The sequence below is a fragment of the Colius striatus genome, chromosome 16 (genome assembly GCF_028858725.1).
Source record: "Colius striatus isolate bColStr4 chromosome 16, bColStr4.1.hap1, whole genome shotgun sequence".
Lineage (NCBI taxonomy): Eukaryota > Metazoa > Chordata > Aves > Coliiformes > Coliidae > Colius > Colius striatus.
This window is the reverse complement of record NC_084774.1, coordinates 2416060-2432506: the sequence shown is the minus strand read 5'-3', so window position 1 is coordinate 2432506 and position 16447 is coordinate 2416060. Positions and strand designations below refer to the sequence as shown.

The 16447-nt window shown below is 51.0% G+C and overlaps 1 protein-coding gene across 2 annotated transcripts in view; it reads right to left on the bottom strand.

The window, feature by feature from the left end:
* Positions 1–4985: 4985 nt before the first annotated feature.
* LOC104558938 (ubiquinol-cytochrome-c reductase complex assembly factor 1) overlaps positions 4986–16447 on the bottom strand; it is a 61055-nt gene continuing 49593 nt past the window's right edge. For both annotated transcript variants that reach the window (XM_062009381.1, XM_062009382.1), the window contains exons 8-10: positions 13386–13463; positions 10501–10614; positions 4986–6189 (exon numbers count right to left, since the gene is read on the bottom strand). In XM_062009381.1, coding sequence (XP_061865365.1) covers positions 6055–6189; positions 10501–10614; positions 13386–13463 — 327 coding nt within the window. In that variant the 3' untranslated portion in view covers positions 4986–6054. The remainder of the gene's footprint in view (positions 6190–10500; positions 10615–13385; positions 13464–16447) is intronic.

Genomic DNA, 16447 nt, shown 5'->3' with positions numbered 1-16447 from the left:
CCGTTATAGTGCAGGAGGCCAAGCACACAGCACCACTGGGGGAGTTCCCTTGGCAGGCAGAGGAAAGGTGGGTACTTCCCAAGCACAGCACAACTGCCTAAGCAGCAGAGCATACTACTCACTCATGTAGAGCCTCAGGGTCTTTCCTACATCCTTGACATCCTACATCCAGGCTCCTGTGTAAGCTTCTGCCCTCTCCTTGGCTTCTCAGACCTTCAGGAAAAGACAGACAGTGCTGAGGGTGACAACTGTACAGACACAATATACCCAAAAGATTGAGAGAGTGCTCCTTAAGGCATGGTGCAGAGTGGCAGAAGTGCCATCACCCAGACTGCTGGGAGAGATGCTAAACCAGCCCTAAGCCACTGAAGGCCTAGTCAAGCCCCATGTTCAGCAGAATGAACGAGGCACAGGCTCATCTCAGCCCCTTGTAGAGAGCAGAGCAAAAAAAGAGTTTATTATACATGAAGAAAACTGAGACCAGATAAAGCAGAGCAAATGTGTAGAGGCAGATGGGGTGGGCAAGAGCCTATATGGGAGGGTGTACACGAAGAAGTTAGCTGCCACCAGCATCATCCAAAATATCCCCATCTTCTAGGCTAGGAAAGACCACAACCAACATCTGTGCTGGGACATGAGAAGCTGGAGAATGTCACAACAGATGACTGCTGCAATACAACTCTATGAGTAGGAGTTAGGAAAACACTCAGTAAGTTTTAGGTATTAATGGAAATATTAATACCTAAACACTGGTGTTTTCACTTCCTGGAAGAAAGCACACACAGTCCAGCCTTGCACCCCAGGATGGGCAACAAATTGTTCAGCATACCTGTAGAGGGGATGCTCCAAGTGCTCAAGCAGTTCCTCAGCACATCCCTGAGATGCAGAGAACCTTTGCAGCACGTTCAGCATTAAACTGGTTCCACAGAAATGCCACAAGTAGACTCCATCAGGTCTGTGCTGAAGTTCTGAAGGAAGACCTTCTCTGCAGGGTTTTGGAAGTAGAAGAGTGTGGCAAAATATGAGTGGGTCACAGGGCATGGTATGGCTCCTGCTGCTCCTCAAAGTGGTGTCATGCAGTGGCATCCAGCCCAGGGACTGCTTGTAGAAACAGGCACCATCCTCTCCTGGCTGGTGCTCACCCTCCCACAGCTTTGCCATTCTTCATCGACTTTACATTCATCTGATTTCAGGCTCTGGTGGAAAAAAATGCTTTTACCCACTCTCCAGTTTCTGCTTACCTTATTTGCCAAGCCAAAGGCAAAGGGTAAGGGAGAGGGGTCACTGGTTAAGTCCAGCTGCTACTTCAGGAGCGGCAATTCTGACCCCAGGGGCACGTGTGTGGCAGAAGCACAACTGAACACTTCACTTTGTGGTTGGTGAGGGTAGGAGTCAGGAACCTGGGAAGTGGTAACTGCATTTCAACAGGGCTTAGGGAGCTGGGCAGTACAGAAAGTGTGGAGATCATCAAAGATTCCTGTGCTCTTAGCACTTCATCTGCTGAAGCAAGCACAGGAAAACTATTCTATCATTGGACAGAATGACCAGAAGGCAGAGGGAACACTGCAGCTGACACAGAAAAACAGTCACCTACCTCAAACACACCCTAGGCACTGAAGGGTATCAGATGACTCCCACCCACGCCCTTCAAACATGTTTCAAGAGTATCAGTCTGAAGCAAGAGACTTCCCAAGTTTGACCCTGTATGCAAAACATTCACCTGCTCTCCCACTGATGCAAAACTGCACCAAGGAAGGGAGGAGGTGGAGCACTGGGCCTTTGTTTCTGCTCACAGAAGCAGGAAACATCTAGCTGAACTGATGAGTGCTTCCTAGAGGCTCTTGTCTCTGTAAGACACCTGAGAAAGCTGGAATAAGAAGTGATGTCCAAACTCTGTAGATGAGGTAGATCAGGTTGCATGATCAAGTCCTCAACCCTTCCAGAACTGCACATCCCTGCATTCACTAAAGATACAGTGAGTGTCTCCAAGCTGATGGTCAGAGACCACTTCACAGAACCCAGCAGCACCAACAAAGAGCTGTCCATGCCCTCTGCAAAACCTCCAGTGCTGGAAAAGATGGGCTTTACAATGTTTGCTTTAAACCCCCAGGTATTCTGCTGCACTTGAGGCAGCACTAGGCACAGGGATCACTTTGAACTGACCATTGCTGCTGAAATGACTGCAAGGTGCAGATGTTGCTACTGGAAACATTCTCTCTCAAGGGCTCTAATTTCTGGTTGTTAAGGCTCACACACAAGATATTGGCAATGGCATGTTTTTGGCCTCTTGGCCTGCATCTGTACAAGGGGTCATATTTTACAACCAAATCCAAGTTACTACAGGCTGGGAAGAAAAGTTTTCTCCTGCCCTGTGCAGGCTTCAGGGTATTTTTCCTCTCTAACAGATCACTCTTAATTCACAGACAGTTTCTGCCTTATTCTCTCAACAGGCCCCACACACTTCTGTCTAAAACACAGCCCAGCTGCTGGCTCAGCCCTGTGACAGCAGGGTGCTGGAAAGCATTTTACAGAACAATCAGAGAGCCCTGATTACAGGGCTTCACTCTCACCTTAATAAAAGGGACAAAAGCAGATGCCAAGGACCACAGCCCAGCCCCGTGATTTCTGGAGCCTGCTGCCCACAGGCACAGGAAAGGCTTCAGAACCACATGGCTGCTCTACAACCACAGCACAAATGGCATTGTCACCTCCAGACCAGCAGCCCCAGGGATTCTGCTCATGTGCTGGCTCCAGAGCATCAGCCTGAGCCCTGGGCTGCACCAGGCTGGATGGTGGGGTGCTCCCAGCCCTGTGTTCCAGGGTAACACGAGCCCAGGTCCAAATTAGAGAGCAGGAAAGGGGTTAAAGTTGAAAATCACTGGTTTGTAGGTGAATTAATGTATGTAGCTTTGAGCCAAAATATCTACCATTACTTTTTCCACCTATTTCAGGAGCAGTAAGATACACAAAGCAAAGTTGATTTTGGTACTTGGTATACTTCACTCTCATTAAAAATAAATTAATCAGCAAATTCCTACACAGCTCAGCCTTCTTCTATGTAAATACAGCCCAGCTGTAATGAATTACAAGGTGTTATTATCTCACACACACTGTATAATACTTCACACATAAGAGGTTTCTCTGCTTAGCTCAGCTTTCAACAAAAGCATCTTAAATAAACTGCAAGCAAGTTGTTTGGCCTGTGATGTTTTCACAGAGAAAGGATACACCTCACACAGAGAGGGGTTCTTTACATGACTCATTTTATAACAAGTTAAACTGAGGAAGTTTGCCTTGGAAAAAAAAAAAACGAACAAAATGCTTTTTTTCACCCACAGAAGGAGCCTCAGAGCAGAATGGAAGATTGTCTTAAAGCCCTGCCATCCAGTGTTTGGGATTCTGAACCCCACTGCTCTGTGCAGAGAGAAGCCCAGCAAGCCATAGAACAACAGCATGGGGGGGTTGGAAGGGACCTGCAGAGATCATCCAGCCCAACCCCCTGCAGAAGCAGCTCCCACCTACATCAGCTCACACAGGGACGTGTCCAGGTGGGTCCACACTCTCCCTGGGCAGCCTGGGCCAGGGCTCCCTCATCTCACAGGGAAACAGCTTTTCCTTATGTTTAACTGGAACTGTTTGTGTTCCAGCTTCAGCCCATCACCCCTTGTCCTGTCACCAGATTACTATCGAGAAAAGTGCTGCCCCAACCTCCTGACATCCACCAGTGAGATATTTGTCACTATTAATGAGCTCCCCCTCAGTCTCCTCTTCTCCAGGCTGAACAGCCCCAGGTCCTGCAGCCTTTCCTCACAAGGAAGATGCTCCAGTCCCCTGATCATCTTGGTGTCCCTGCACTGGCCTCTCTGCAGCAGTTCCCTGTCCCTCTGCAGCTGGGGAGCCCAGAACTGGACACAGGGCTCCAGATGAGGCCTCAGCAGGGCAGAGCAGAGGGGCAGCAGAACCTCCCTTGCCCTGCTGCCCACACTCTTCTTGCTGCCCCCAGGTTGCCACTGGCTTCTTGCCCACGAGGACACCCCAAAAAAGTGCTCCCCAAAAGGACAAAACATGACAGAAGCAACTTCAGAAGGAAGAAAAGTGACAGCCAGGCACAGGCACACTTTACAAATTCAAGCCTAATTTGACAAATTAAGGATTGTCATCTTCAGCTCTGATCAAAGGCTTCATTAAACACCTCCTGACGTTCTGGGGCTCGTTCTCATCAGAAGCACGTGTGGCACAGAGAACACACGTGCATCAGTGTCACCCTGACTGACATTCATGATTGACTGGGATGTTAGATGGGAGAGAAATGAAACCTGGTTTTGTCAGTGACATGGAAATAGCCTGTGAGCACCTCAGCCTCTGCTGATTTCATCAGTGGAGCTCCTGCTCCCACAATTACCAGCTTCATGGAATTTGCCTGCCCTGCCAGGCCAGAATAGTCCTGTCCTGTGCACAGAAACAGGGATGCTCTTTGCATAAAGAACTCTAAAAGGAGTATGGAAATATCAGCAAGGCAGACTGAAATACCAAGTACTCTTAGTGACAGGCACAGCCAGGTTTTGGGCTTTATTCTCATTAAAATGGCTAGAGTCACAGAGCATTACTGGGGACTGAGCATCACTCCACATCCTCCCATGCTGCTCCAACAGAGCTGAGGTCCCCAAAAGGATTTTCACAGAAAACCCTTCAGAATTTGTTAAAGCAGTTCTTAACTCCACTGAAACAAAAATGGACTCTTGCATGTCGATATGAGGCTTTAAAGTACATTAACATCTAATATGCAAAGCTCAGTTCTGCATTTGCAGTCATTCAGGGAGCAGAGGAACACCACTGCCTCACCACATGGCAATTCTGAGGCAAAGGACACAAACATCTTCCTGAGATACTTTCAGTCTCCATAAAGTACCTGGTTTCCTACAGACAGAAGGCAGGTCCTCCAGGCTGTCAGCAAGGACCACTCAGTGCCATAAAAAGGACAGAGGTTCTCCAGCCAACCAGCATTTATTTGTGGGTGGACATTCAGAAGAGGATCTCTCCCATGTGCTGGAGCCACCACTCACAGGATACCTAATTGAATATTTTCTTTTCATCAGCAAATTTTCCTCCTGCCCCCACAGCCTCAGCCCAGTGTCACTGCAGCCTCAGCCCAGTGTCACTGCAGCCTCAGCCCAGTGTCACTGCAGCCTCAGCCCAGTGTCCACACAGCCTCAGCCCAGTGCCACTGCAGCCTCAGCCCAGTGTCCACACAGCCTCAGCCCAGTGTCCACACAGCCTCAGCCCAGTGCCCACACAGCCTCAGCCCAGTGTCACTGCAGCCTCAGCCCAGTGTCACTGCAGCCTCAGCCCAGTGCCCACACAGCCTCAGCCCAGTGTCACTGCAGCCTCAGCCCAGTGCCACTGCAGCCTCAGCCCAGTGTCACTGCAGCCTCAGCCCAGTGTCACTGCAGCCTCAGCCCAGTGTCCACACAGCCTCAGCCCAGTGCCACTGCAGCCTCAGCCCAGTGTCCACACAGCCTCAGCCCAGTGTCCACACAGCCTCAGCCCAGTGCCCACACAGCCTCAGCCCAGTGTCACTGCAGCCTCAGCCCAGTGTCACTGCAGCCTCAGCCCAGTGCCCACACAGCCTCAGCCCAGTGTCACTGCAGCCTCAGCCCAGTGCCCACACAGCCTCAGCCCAGTGTCCACACAGCCTCAGCCCAGTGCCCACACAGCCTCAGCCCAGTGTCACTGCAGCCTCAGCCCAGTGCCCACACAGCCTCAGCCCAGTGTCACTGCAGCCTCAGCCCAGTGCCACTGCAGCCTCAGCCCAGTGTCCACACAGCCTCAGCCCAGTGTCACTGCAGCCTCAGCCCAGTGCCCACACAGCCTCAGCCCAGTGTCACTGCAGCTTCAGCCCAGTGCCCCCACAGCCTCAGCCCAGTGTCCCCACAGCCTCAGTCCAGTCCAATTGCAGCCTCAGTCCAGTCCAATTGCAGCCTCAGCCCAGTCCCACTGCAGACATGCTTCCCAAGCTGGTCCAACAAGCCACAGAGGTGTCAGGGGCCGGTGCCCTCAGAGTCCTTCGTCGTTGTAGACAGGCGCCAGGGGCCGGAGGATGCTGCGGGCGTCGCGCTCCACCAGCGGCCGCCAGCTCACCTCCCCGGTCAGCAGCAGCTCGTCCCCGCTCAGCGCGTCCAGGTGCTGCACCTGCAAGGAGCACACGTTACTGCAGCGGGCTCTGGAGCTTCCTCAAGAGCTACACAAACACGTGGCTCAGGAGGCACAAAGCAGAACAGGGAGAGCTCAGCACACGCTGCCATTTGTGTGGGGCTGAGCTCTAAAGGTGGGTTATGGCTGCTTAGGGGGGAAAGGCCAAAAGATTCACTGTGTGAGGGCTCCTACAAACACCTGAGCTGGTGCTTCCTCTGGCAAGGGGACAAAGAGGAGCCACACAGAGCTAATGTGAGTCATCTGATCTTCCCATCAGTTAATTCAGATGACACATTGCTAGTGTCATCATAGAGTCACAGCATGGTGGGGGTTAAAGGGACCTGTAGAGCTCATCCAGCCCAACCCCTGCAGAAGCAGCTCCCACCTACATCAGGTCACACAGGAACGTGTCCTGGTGGGTCTTGAAGCCCTCCAAGGAAGGAGCCTCCACCCCCTCCCTGGGCAGCCTGGGCCAGGGCTCCCTCACTCCAACACTGAAACAGCCTTTCCTTATGTTTAACTGGAACTGTTTGTGTTCCAGCTTCATCCCATCACCCCTTGTCCTGTTGCTGGATACAACAGGAAAAAAGTGCTGCCCCAACCTCCTGACACCCACCAGTGAGATATTTGTAACTATTGATGAGCTCCCCCTCAGTCTCTTCCAGGCTGAACAGCCCCAGGTCCCGCAGTCTTTCCTCACAAGTCCCAGTGCCCTGATCATCTTGGTGTCCCTGCACTGGCCTCTCTCCAGCACTTCCCTGTCCCTCTGGAGCTGAGGAGCCCAGAACTGGACACAGGACTCCAGATGAGGCCTCAGCAGGGCAGAGCAGAGGGGCAGCAGAACCATCTAAATGAATGCTCTCAGAAAAGTGGTTTCACCCAGACCAAGGCTTTTCACTACAGAAAAAGCCCAAGGAGCAGAAGCACCTGAGATGTAGAGTATTGAAGCACATGAGCTGCAGGAGATGACCATGGAATGAATGCTCATTCTCACAATATAAGAAACACTGGGATCAAATGAAATGTTAAGGTGCAATGTAAGGAAAATGAGAAGCCTCTTGTCCCACAACACAAGGTTAACGTGGTGCCATGAGAAGACATTCTCAACACAGAGAGCAGGGGAAGGAAAAAAGTCCATCAAGGATCAGCAAAAGACAAACCCAGCACCTCTGTCCCAGGAAGTCTGTGAATGCAGATTGCTGGGAGAATTGACCAGGGGAGCAGTACACATGCTTGCCTTGTTACTATATTCTTCTGTTCCATCTACTAATAGCCACTGTTACAGACAGGATCAGCAAGAAATTGTGGGGAAGACCTTGTAGCAATGCTGACTGGAAACCAAAGATAATTGGACAAGGAGTTTCTCAACAGAGGAAGGAACACACCAAGGGCCACAGAGGGACAGACCAAAGTGCCACTTAATCATAGAATCACAGCATGGTGGGGTTGGAAGGGACCTGTAGAGATCATCCAGCCCAATCCCCTGCAGAAGCAGCTCCCACCTACATCAGGTCACACAGAAACGTGTCCAGATGGGTGTTGAAGCCCTCCAAGGAAGGAGCCTCCTCACCCTCCCTGGGCAGCCTGGACCAGGGCTCCAAGCACAATATCCTGTTTCTGACAGTCACCAACAGCAGGTTCCCCAGGAAGAGCTCAGTGCAATGCATGCACACAATGTTGTTTTCTTTGCTTATTCTGCCTTCCTCTCAAAATTTGTTAGTCTCAAGATTTTAAGCCTGAAGTGGTTGTTGTGGATTTCACAGCCCTGGGCAGACTTCCATACAGCCTGCCAGTGCCTTTGGAATTGTAACATCCCAAACCATCTGCAGCAACATTAATTATGTCCTCTCATTTTTCTCTCAGTGAGCAGCCCCATCCTTGCTCAGCTTTCATTTTCCTTCAAGAAGATGAAGCTGAGCTTCATTCAGAGCTGCCTCATGTCCCTCCTCAGCTGTTTGAGGCAGGGGATGCTGCTCATTGCTAACACAGGACTTGTCCTTGCTGCTCTTCTCTGAGCCTTCTTCTGTTCCAAACCATACACGTTGTTCATGATCAGGGCTACAACACCACTATTTTATTCTCTATTCCTTCCTTAGGAGTTAAGAGTCTTTGTTTTGCTTTCTCTAATGAGCTGCCTCATTGGCAACACAATTAGAATCTTGCTCCTGTGTGGTAACAGCACTAGAGTTCAAGATATATCAATATCTACATAAAGCTGGGATTGCTTTCCTCAAGTGCATCACTTCAGAGCTGCCTACAGAAATGTCTTCACAGAAGCTGGTCTGATTCTTCCCCAATGCACCACATTTATCTGTGTGATCACTGTTCCCTGTTCAGCTGCTGAGAGCTTCTGTCCTGTCCTTTGCCTGAATATACACAGGTACAATAAAATCCCTACTTGGCAGCAAATAGTCCTAAAGTCTGTACTTTTTATACATGTTTGCTCCCTGCCAAGCCTCACTTTTAAACTCACCTACAGCCTCACTAATGTTAATCATCAGCAACCTTAAGCATTAAACCAAGTCAGTCCCCTCCCAACAAGCCCTCTGCCATTCCTGAGTGTCCTCAGTCCCGTACAAATTTCATCCTTTTACTTCCCATGCCATCTTCTCAGACACACACTGAAATACTCTATCTCCAAATCTCTACCTGGTCCTGAATACAGTATTGGAAACACCACAGAGAATGCTGCTGTGGAGGTTCCCTGTCCAACAGCCCACTCTCTTCTTCCAGAACCTCTCCTGCTCCTGTTGTCTCTGGTACCCACCTGGGCTGTGTCCTACCAATGTTTCATAGAAACATGGTTCACAAACCTAAGGTTTGAGGGGACAAACACTACTTCCTTTTGTTTCCTCCAGATCATAACTGAATGAAACAGAAACAGTGCTGGAAAACAAACCTTTTTACTTCTTTCCCATAACAACTGTCAGACTGTCAAGCTCTGTGTGCTGTTCCATTATGAAGGTTCTCAACTCTGCTACATCACTGTAATTCTACAACAAGGTTGCAGCCCATTTCTGACATATTTTTCTCAAGCTCCTACATAACACAGCTCCAGATAAAGCAGGAGTGCTTTCAATATTCTGTGCATTTCTCTGCAGTCATTTTTTCATCAAACTGCAGTAAGTGACCAATGGCACAGAATGGAGCTGGAGGCCTGTGGCAGTGGAGTTCCACAGGGATGGGTTCTGCAGTCAGTCTTGTTCAACATCTTCATCAACCACCTGAGTGAGGGCACAGAGGGAACCTCAGCAAGTTCCCTGCTGGCACCAAACTGGGAGCACTGGCTGATTCCCCAGGGGCTGTGCTGCCATTCAGTGACATCAGGACAGGCTGAGAGTTGGGCAGAGAGGAACCTCCTGAGGTTCAACAAGGACAAGGGCAGAGTCCTGCAGCTGGGAAGAAACAACTCCCTGCACCAGGACAGGCTGGGGGTGACCTGCTGGAGAGCAGCTCTGCAGACACAGACCTGGGAGTGCTGGGTGAGAATAAACTGACCATGAGCAGCAACGTGGCCTCGTGGGCAAGAAGCCAATGGCAGCCTGGGGGCAGCAAGAAGAGTGTGGGCAGCAGGCAGAGAGCAGATTCTTCTCCCTCTCTACTCTGCCCTGCTGAGGCCTCATCTGGAGTCCTGTGTCCAGTTCTGGGCTCCCCAGCTGCAGAGGGACAGGGAACTGCTGGAGAGAGGCCAGTGCAGGGCCACCAAGATGATCAGGGGACTGGAGCATCTTCCTTGTGAGGAAAGGCTGCAGGACCTGGGGCTGTTCAGTCTGGAGAAGAGGAGTCTAAGGGGAGATCTCATTAATAGTTACAAATATCTCACTGGTGGGTGTCACAAGGTTAGGACACCCATTTTTTTGATGGATCTAGCAACAGGACAAGGGGTGATGGGATGAAGCTGGAACACAAACAGTTCCAGTTAAACATAAGGACAAACTGTTTCAGTGTTTCAGTGAGGGAGCCCTGGCCCAGGCTGCTCAGGGAGGTGTGGAGGCTCCTTCCTTGGAGGGCTTCAAGACTCACCAGGACACATTCCTGTGTGACCTGATCTAGGTGGGAGCTGCTTCTGCAGGGGGTTGGACTGGATGAGCTCTACAGGTCCCTTCCAACCCCCCCCATGCTGTGACACTGTGAAGTATCAGCCAGATTTCCTATTTTTACATTTTTCTCCTTAAAAATAAACACTGTATATAAAAATCAGTTACATTTACATGGAGAATTGTGCTACCCAGTATGCAAACAATCCAAAACCCATTTAGTGTTCTAGAGAAGGGAGTGAGGAGAGTGGCCCTGGGAGCTGCAGCCTACCTGTTTGCGCACGTACTCCACAAGTAACTCCAGGTGCCGAGGGTCCTCACAGCTCCTGTTAAAAAGGTTCCTCCAAAGAGCTGCTGCCAGAACACGATCATCAGACAAGATTCCCTAAAGTAAGTACAGAAGGGGATTAAAAACTGCCAGGGGTCTGAAGGACAAGGGTCTGAAAACAAGGCAACCACATTACACTGCTTGGCAACTGGCAATAGTAACGTCTCACAGCCTGCAGCTGCTCCGGGCTGTTTGCACCAAAAGACATCCACTTCACTCTTTGCCAGAATGACAGAACAACTCTGGCCTTAAATTAATACACAGAGCAGCCTGGGACAAACATTCTGGTATATTAATTTGCAAAAACTGGGTCAGGGTATTCCTAATGTAGGAGCCAATAACTGCATTTCTATGCTACAGAGTCTGTACCATACACCTCTGGCCTCAGAGCAGCCAGGCCTGCCTCACACAGCTGAGTGCAGCCCATGGCACTTGGAGAACAAAAAGGATATTTAATAGCATGTTACAGAAATGCAGTCAGGACCTTGCTATTTTGCTTTGCTTTTCTATTTTTCATTCTAAATGAGAGAGAGAAAACTCCTCATCAAGAACCAGCCAGATTTTTCCTGTTCAATCTAACATTACAGTTGGCTTACACAAGAATCACATCCATGAGCCTTTTTTTGGCCTGCATTGTCCTGCTTTTGATTGTGCTGTTATCACCAGAGTCTCACAACTCCTGTCTTCTGCTGACTCGTTTTCCAGAGGCAAGAGAGGACTTCAAAATACTCAGTTAAAAACACAAAAGGTCAGCACTTGTCTGTAGTGTAACTTGACTTTTATTTTCCAAAAAGAGTGTCAGCAAAGAAAAGCATTCTCTGGTTCTGTGGCTCTATCATAAAAGAAACAAAAGATGGACACATTCTGGTGTAGTGGCTTTGCCTGGGCCAGTTTTAGTAGCAGAGGTGGCTACAGGGGTGGCTTCTTTAAACAAAGAGTTGCCAGAAGCTTCCCCTGTAGCTCACAGGGTTGGGGCCACTCAGTTCTAAGCTGGACCCTGCACCTGACCCAGGCCTGGCCAGTGAGTGCTGGAGGTAACAGCTCTGTGATTAACATGTTTGAGAAGGAGAAGAAGCTGTTGGGCAGTTGCTGAACCGCAGCAGCAACAGGGAGGGAGAATGGGAAAACATCTGTGCAGACACCAAGGCCAGTGGAGAAGGAGGGTGCTTAGGCACTAAAAAGGCTGCCCTGTGCCCTGTGGTGAGGCCCATGGTGAGGCAGCTGTGCCCCTGCAGCCCATGGAGCAGAGGGAAGCACAGACCCACGGGCAGCCCGTGCAGGAGCCCAGGCCGCAGCGGGTGGGTGCCTGAGGGAGGCTGTGACTGCGTGGGAAGCTCATCCTGGAGCCAGCTCCTGGCAGCACCTGGGAGCCCGTGGGGAGAGAGGAGCCCAGGCCAGAGCAGCTTTGCTGTCAGGGCTTGTGACCCTGTGAGGGCCCCAGGCTGGAGCAGCCTGTCCCTGAGGGACTGTTCTCCTGTGGGTGACCCCCGCTGGGGCAGGGTGTGAGGAGCTGCCCCATGGCAGGCCCCAGGCTGGAGCAGTTGGTGAGGAGCTGCCCCATGGCAGGCCCCAGGCTGGAGCAGTTGGTGAGGAGCTGCCCCATGGCAGGCCCCAGGCTGGAGCAGTTGGTGAGGAGCTGCCCCATGGCAGGCCCCAGGCTGGAGCAGTTGGTGAGGAGCTGCCCCATGGCAGGCCCCAGGCTGGAGCAGTTGGTGAGGAGCTGCAGCCCGTGGGAAGGAGCCACGCTGGAGCAGTTGGGGAGGGACTGTCTCCCGTGGGAGGGACCCCACAGTGCAGCAGAGGGAAGTGTGAGGAGGCCTCTCCCTGAGCAGCAGCAGCAGCAAAGTCCATCTGTGATGAACTGACCACAACCCCCATCCCCATCCCCTGCGCTGCTGGGGGGAAGGAAGGAGAGTCCTGGGCAGAGGGAGGGGTGGGGGGAGGTGTTTTTAAGACAGTTTTATTTCTCATCTCCCTGCTCTTATTGTTTCTTTAACAAATCAAACCTTTTTCTCCCCAAGTTGAGTCTGTTCTGCCCATGACACTCATTGCTGAGTGATCTCTCCGTCCTTAGCTCAGCTCACAAGCCATTTGTCATATTTCTCTCTCTCCTGTGCAGTTTGGGAGGGGGAGTGATGGACACCTGGCTAACCACCACATTCCAGTTATACTTCAAGCTAGTTTAAAGACTTGCATCCATAACACTAAGTCACAAGATTCCCTTTGAAGTCTGTGTTTACAAGGTATCAATAATGCAAACCACTGTGCAAAAAATACACAGGTGATATCCACCATGTGAATAAAAAGCATCTGAAGAGCAACAGCCAGTGGGGAAAAAACCCACCCTATGAAAAGAGGTGATGTAACTGTATTTCCTTCTGGCCAGTCCTGCAGACACTCCTGCACAGTGGTGTTTCTGCCTCCCAGTATTATTAGATTCTTCCTACAAGTATGACACTTCCTACACACACCCTCTCACACAGGCTCCTGATAAGTACTCTCTTCACTTTCAAGGTATAGTTGAGTACAATAGGATTCAGAGGGAGCAAATGATTTACTGGTAGTCAAGCAGGGATGGTGAAATGGTACAAAGAACAATTTGTACCATCATCCGTGTGCCATGGTTTACATGAATACACTGTGTGCATTCTTTCTCTTAAAAGCACTTTAAGTCAAGGAATAAGATAATTGCAATAACTAAGAAGTCCACCTCCAAACAACATTTCTCCAAATGGTATGGCAAATGGTTTCTCCATCTGAAGAATGATGTGTCCATGAATTAGATGGTCTACTTGTTCTTGCATAGTCTCTAAAAACATCCCTCTTACCTCATCGTATCCAAATAGAGCTGCATAGAAATTTTCCACCATACTTCTCAAATCTTCCTTTAGAACAACAGAATTAATCTGAAAAATAAACCAGAGAAACATCTATATAAGCTCTAAGGAGGAGGTGATGAGAAGATGGCATCAGTTTCACTCCGAGCAGGCAAAGAAGCAACAGCGCCTTGGCCCACAGCAGCTGGGATTTGGCTGTAACCATGTCAGTGCAGTGGAACATTTCAGAACAACCTTCAATACAGCTCTGTTAACTCTGTACACAAGTGACAGTGCTACTCAGAAAATACAAGTGGCAGAAAAATCCTCAGCCAACAGCACTGACATAGTACACCAGCAGAGAAACAAACCCAGCTGGGGAAAGAGGAAAGGCAAGGCTGTCCTTTCCGTGGCAGCAGAGGCCAAGATAATGAAGACTCCTCTGTGTTTTAACAATTAGGCAGGTTTTCCAGACCTTGATTCATTCACACTAATCTTTTAGAAGCTCAGAGGTTTTTCAGCTTGTTTTCTAAAGCAAAGACTCCAGAGCAGGACGTGCTATTACAGTGAAAGTACTGTAATGCTGAAGACAGAAGCACCATCCCTACCACCACTCCTGACTTAGTCACCACTATTGACTTTCTCATTCAGGAATCACATGAATTCTGTTTCTCCAGCATCTCACTAGAAGTTCAGACTTATTAATAGTTGCTTCAGCATTTGCTGGATTGGCCTAAGGCACCCATTGACTTGCAGAACTGACCCCATGTGACCTTAAGATGGAACTGAGAGAGATAACTGCTAGGTCCAGAGGGATGGCTGAAGCACCTTGCATGCAGCTCCCTCCTAGAAACTCTCTGTCCCTTTTGCCTGCATTTTTTACTGCTATCAACAAAACGATTTAATAAACAGTTTCTCTCCTGGGTGCTAAAGCACACTTTAACTGGTAAAGCCTCTTTGTTGTATTGACTCTCAGAGAGATACTGAGCACTTCTTTGCTGCAGATCTCACATAAGTTGCAACTCAAGTTGTATTGGTAAGGACAGTTCCCTTCACACCTGCACCCCAGCAGAACACTCTGCATCAGGCTGCATCTCTCCCTTCACACCTGCACCCCAGCAGAACACTCTGCATCAGGCTGCATCTCTCCCTTCACACCTGCACCCCAGCAGAACACTCTGCATGAGGCTGCATCTCTCCCTTCACACCTGCACCCCAGCAGAACACTGCATCAGGCTGCATCTCTCCCTTCACACCTGCACCCCAGCAGAACACTCTGCACGAGGCTGCATCTCTCCCTTCACACCTCCACCCCAGCAGAACACTCTGCACGAGGCTGCATCTCTCCCTTCACACCTGCACCCCAGCAGAACACTCTGCACGAGGCTGCATCTCTCCCTTCACACCTGCACCCCAGCAGAACACTGCATCAGGCTGCATCTCTCCCTTCACACCTGCACCCCAGCAGAACACTCTGCATCAGGCTGCATCTCTCCCTTCACGCCTGCACCCCAGCAGAACACTCTGCATCAGGCTGCATCTCTCCCTTCACGCCTGCACCCCAGCAGAACACTCTGCACGAGGCTGTATCTCTCCCTTCACACCTGCACCCCAGCAGAACACTCTGCATCAGGCTGCATCTCTCCCTTCACGCCTGCACCCCAGCAGAACACTCTGCATCAGGCTGCATCTCTCCCTTCACACCTGCACCCCAGCAGAACACTCTGCATCAGGCTGCATCTCTCCCTTCACACCTGCACCCCAGCAGAACACTCTGCACGAGGCTGTATCTCTCCCTTCACACCTGCACCCCAGCAGAACACTCTGCACGAGGCTGTATCTCTCCCTTCACACCTGCACCCCAGCAGAACACTCTGCACGAGGCTGCATCTCTCCCTTCACACCTGCACCCCAGCAGAACACTCTGCATCAGGCTGCATCTCTCCCTTCACACCTGCACCCCAGCAGAACACTGCATCAGGCTGCATCTCTCCCTTCACACCTGCACCCCAGCAGAACACTCTGCATCAGGCTGCATCTCTCCCTTCACACCTGCACCCCAGCAGAACACTGCATCAGGCTGCATCTCTCCCTTCACACCTGCACCCCAGCAGAACACTCTGCATCAGGCTGCATCTCTCCCTTCACACCTGCACCCCAGCAGAACACTCTGCACGAGGCTGTATCTCTCCCTTCACGCCTGCACCCCAGCAGAACACTCTGCATCAGGCTGCATCTCTCCCTTCACGCCTGCACCCCAGCAGAACACTCTGCATCAGGCTGCATCTCTCCCTTCACACCTCCACCCCAGCAGAACACTCTGCACGAGGCTGCATCTCTCCCTTCACACCTGCACCCCAGCAGAACACTCTGCATGAGGCTGCATCTCTCCCTTCACACCTGCACCCCAGCAGAACACTCTGCATCAGGCTGCATCTCTCCCTTCACGCCTGCACCCCAGCAGAACACTCTGCATCAGGCTGCATCTCTCCCTTCACACCTGCACCCCAGCAGAACACTCTGCACGAGGCTGCATCTCTCCCTTCACACCTGCATCCCAGCAGAACACTCTGCATCAGGCTGCATCTCTCCCTTCACGCCTGCACCCCAGCAGAACACTCTGCATCAGGCTGCATCTCTCCCTTCACACCTGCACCCCAGCAGAACACTCTGCACGAGGCTGCATCTCTCCCTTCACACCTGCACCCCAGCAGAACACTCTGCATCAGGCTGCATCTCTCCCTTCACACCTGCACCCCAGCAGAACACTCTGCATCAGGCTGCATCTCTCCCTTCACACCTGCACCCCAGCAGAACACTCTGCATCAGGCTGCATCTCTCCCTTCACACCTGCACCCCAGCAGAACACTCTGCATCAGGCTGCATCTCTCCCTTCACACCTGCACCCCAGCAGAACACTCTGCACGAGGCTGCATCTCTCCCTTCACACCTGCACCCCAGCAGAACACTCTGCATCAGGCTGCATCTCTCCCTTCACACCTGCACCCCAGCAGAACACTCTGCATCAGGCTGCATCTCTCCCTTCACACCTGCACCCCAGCAGAACACTGCAT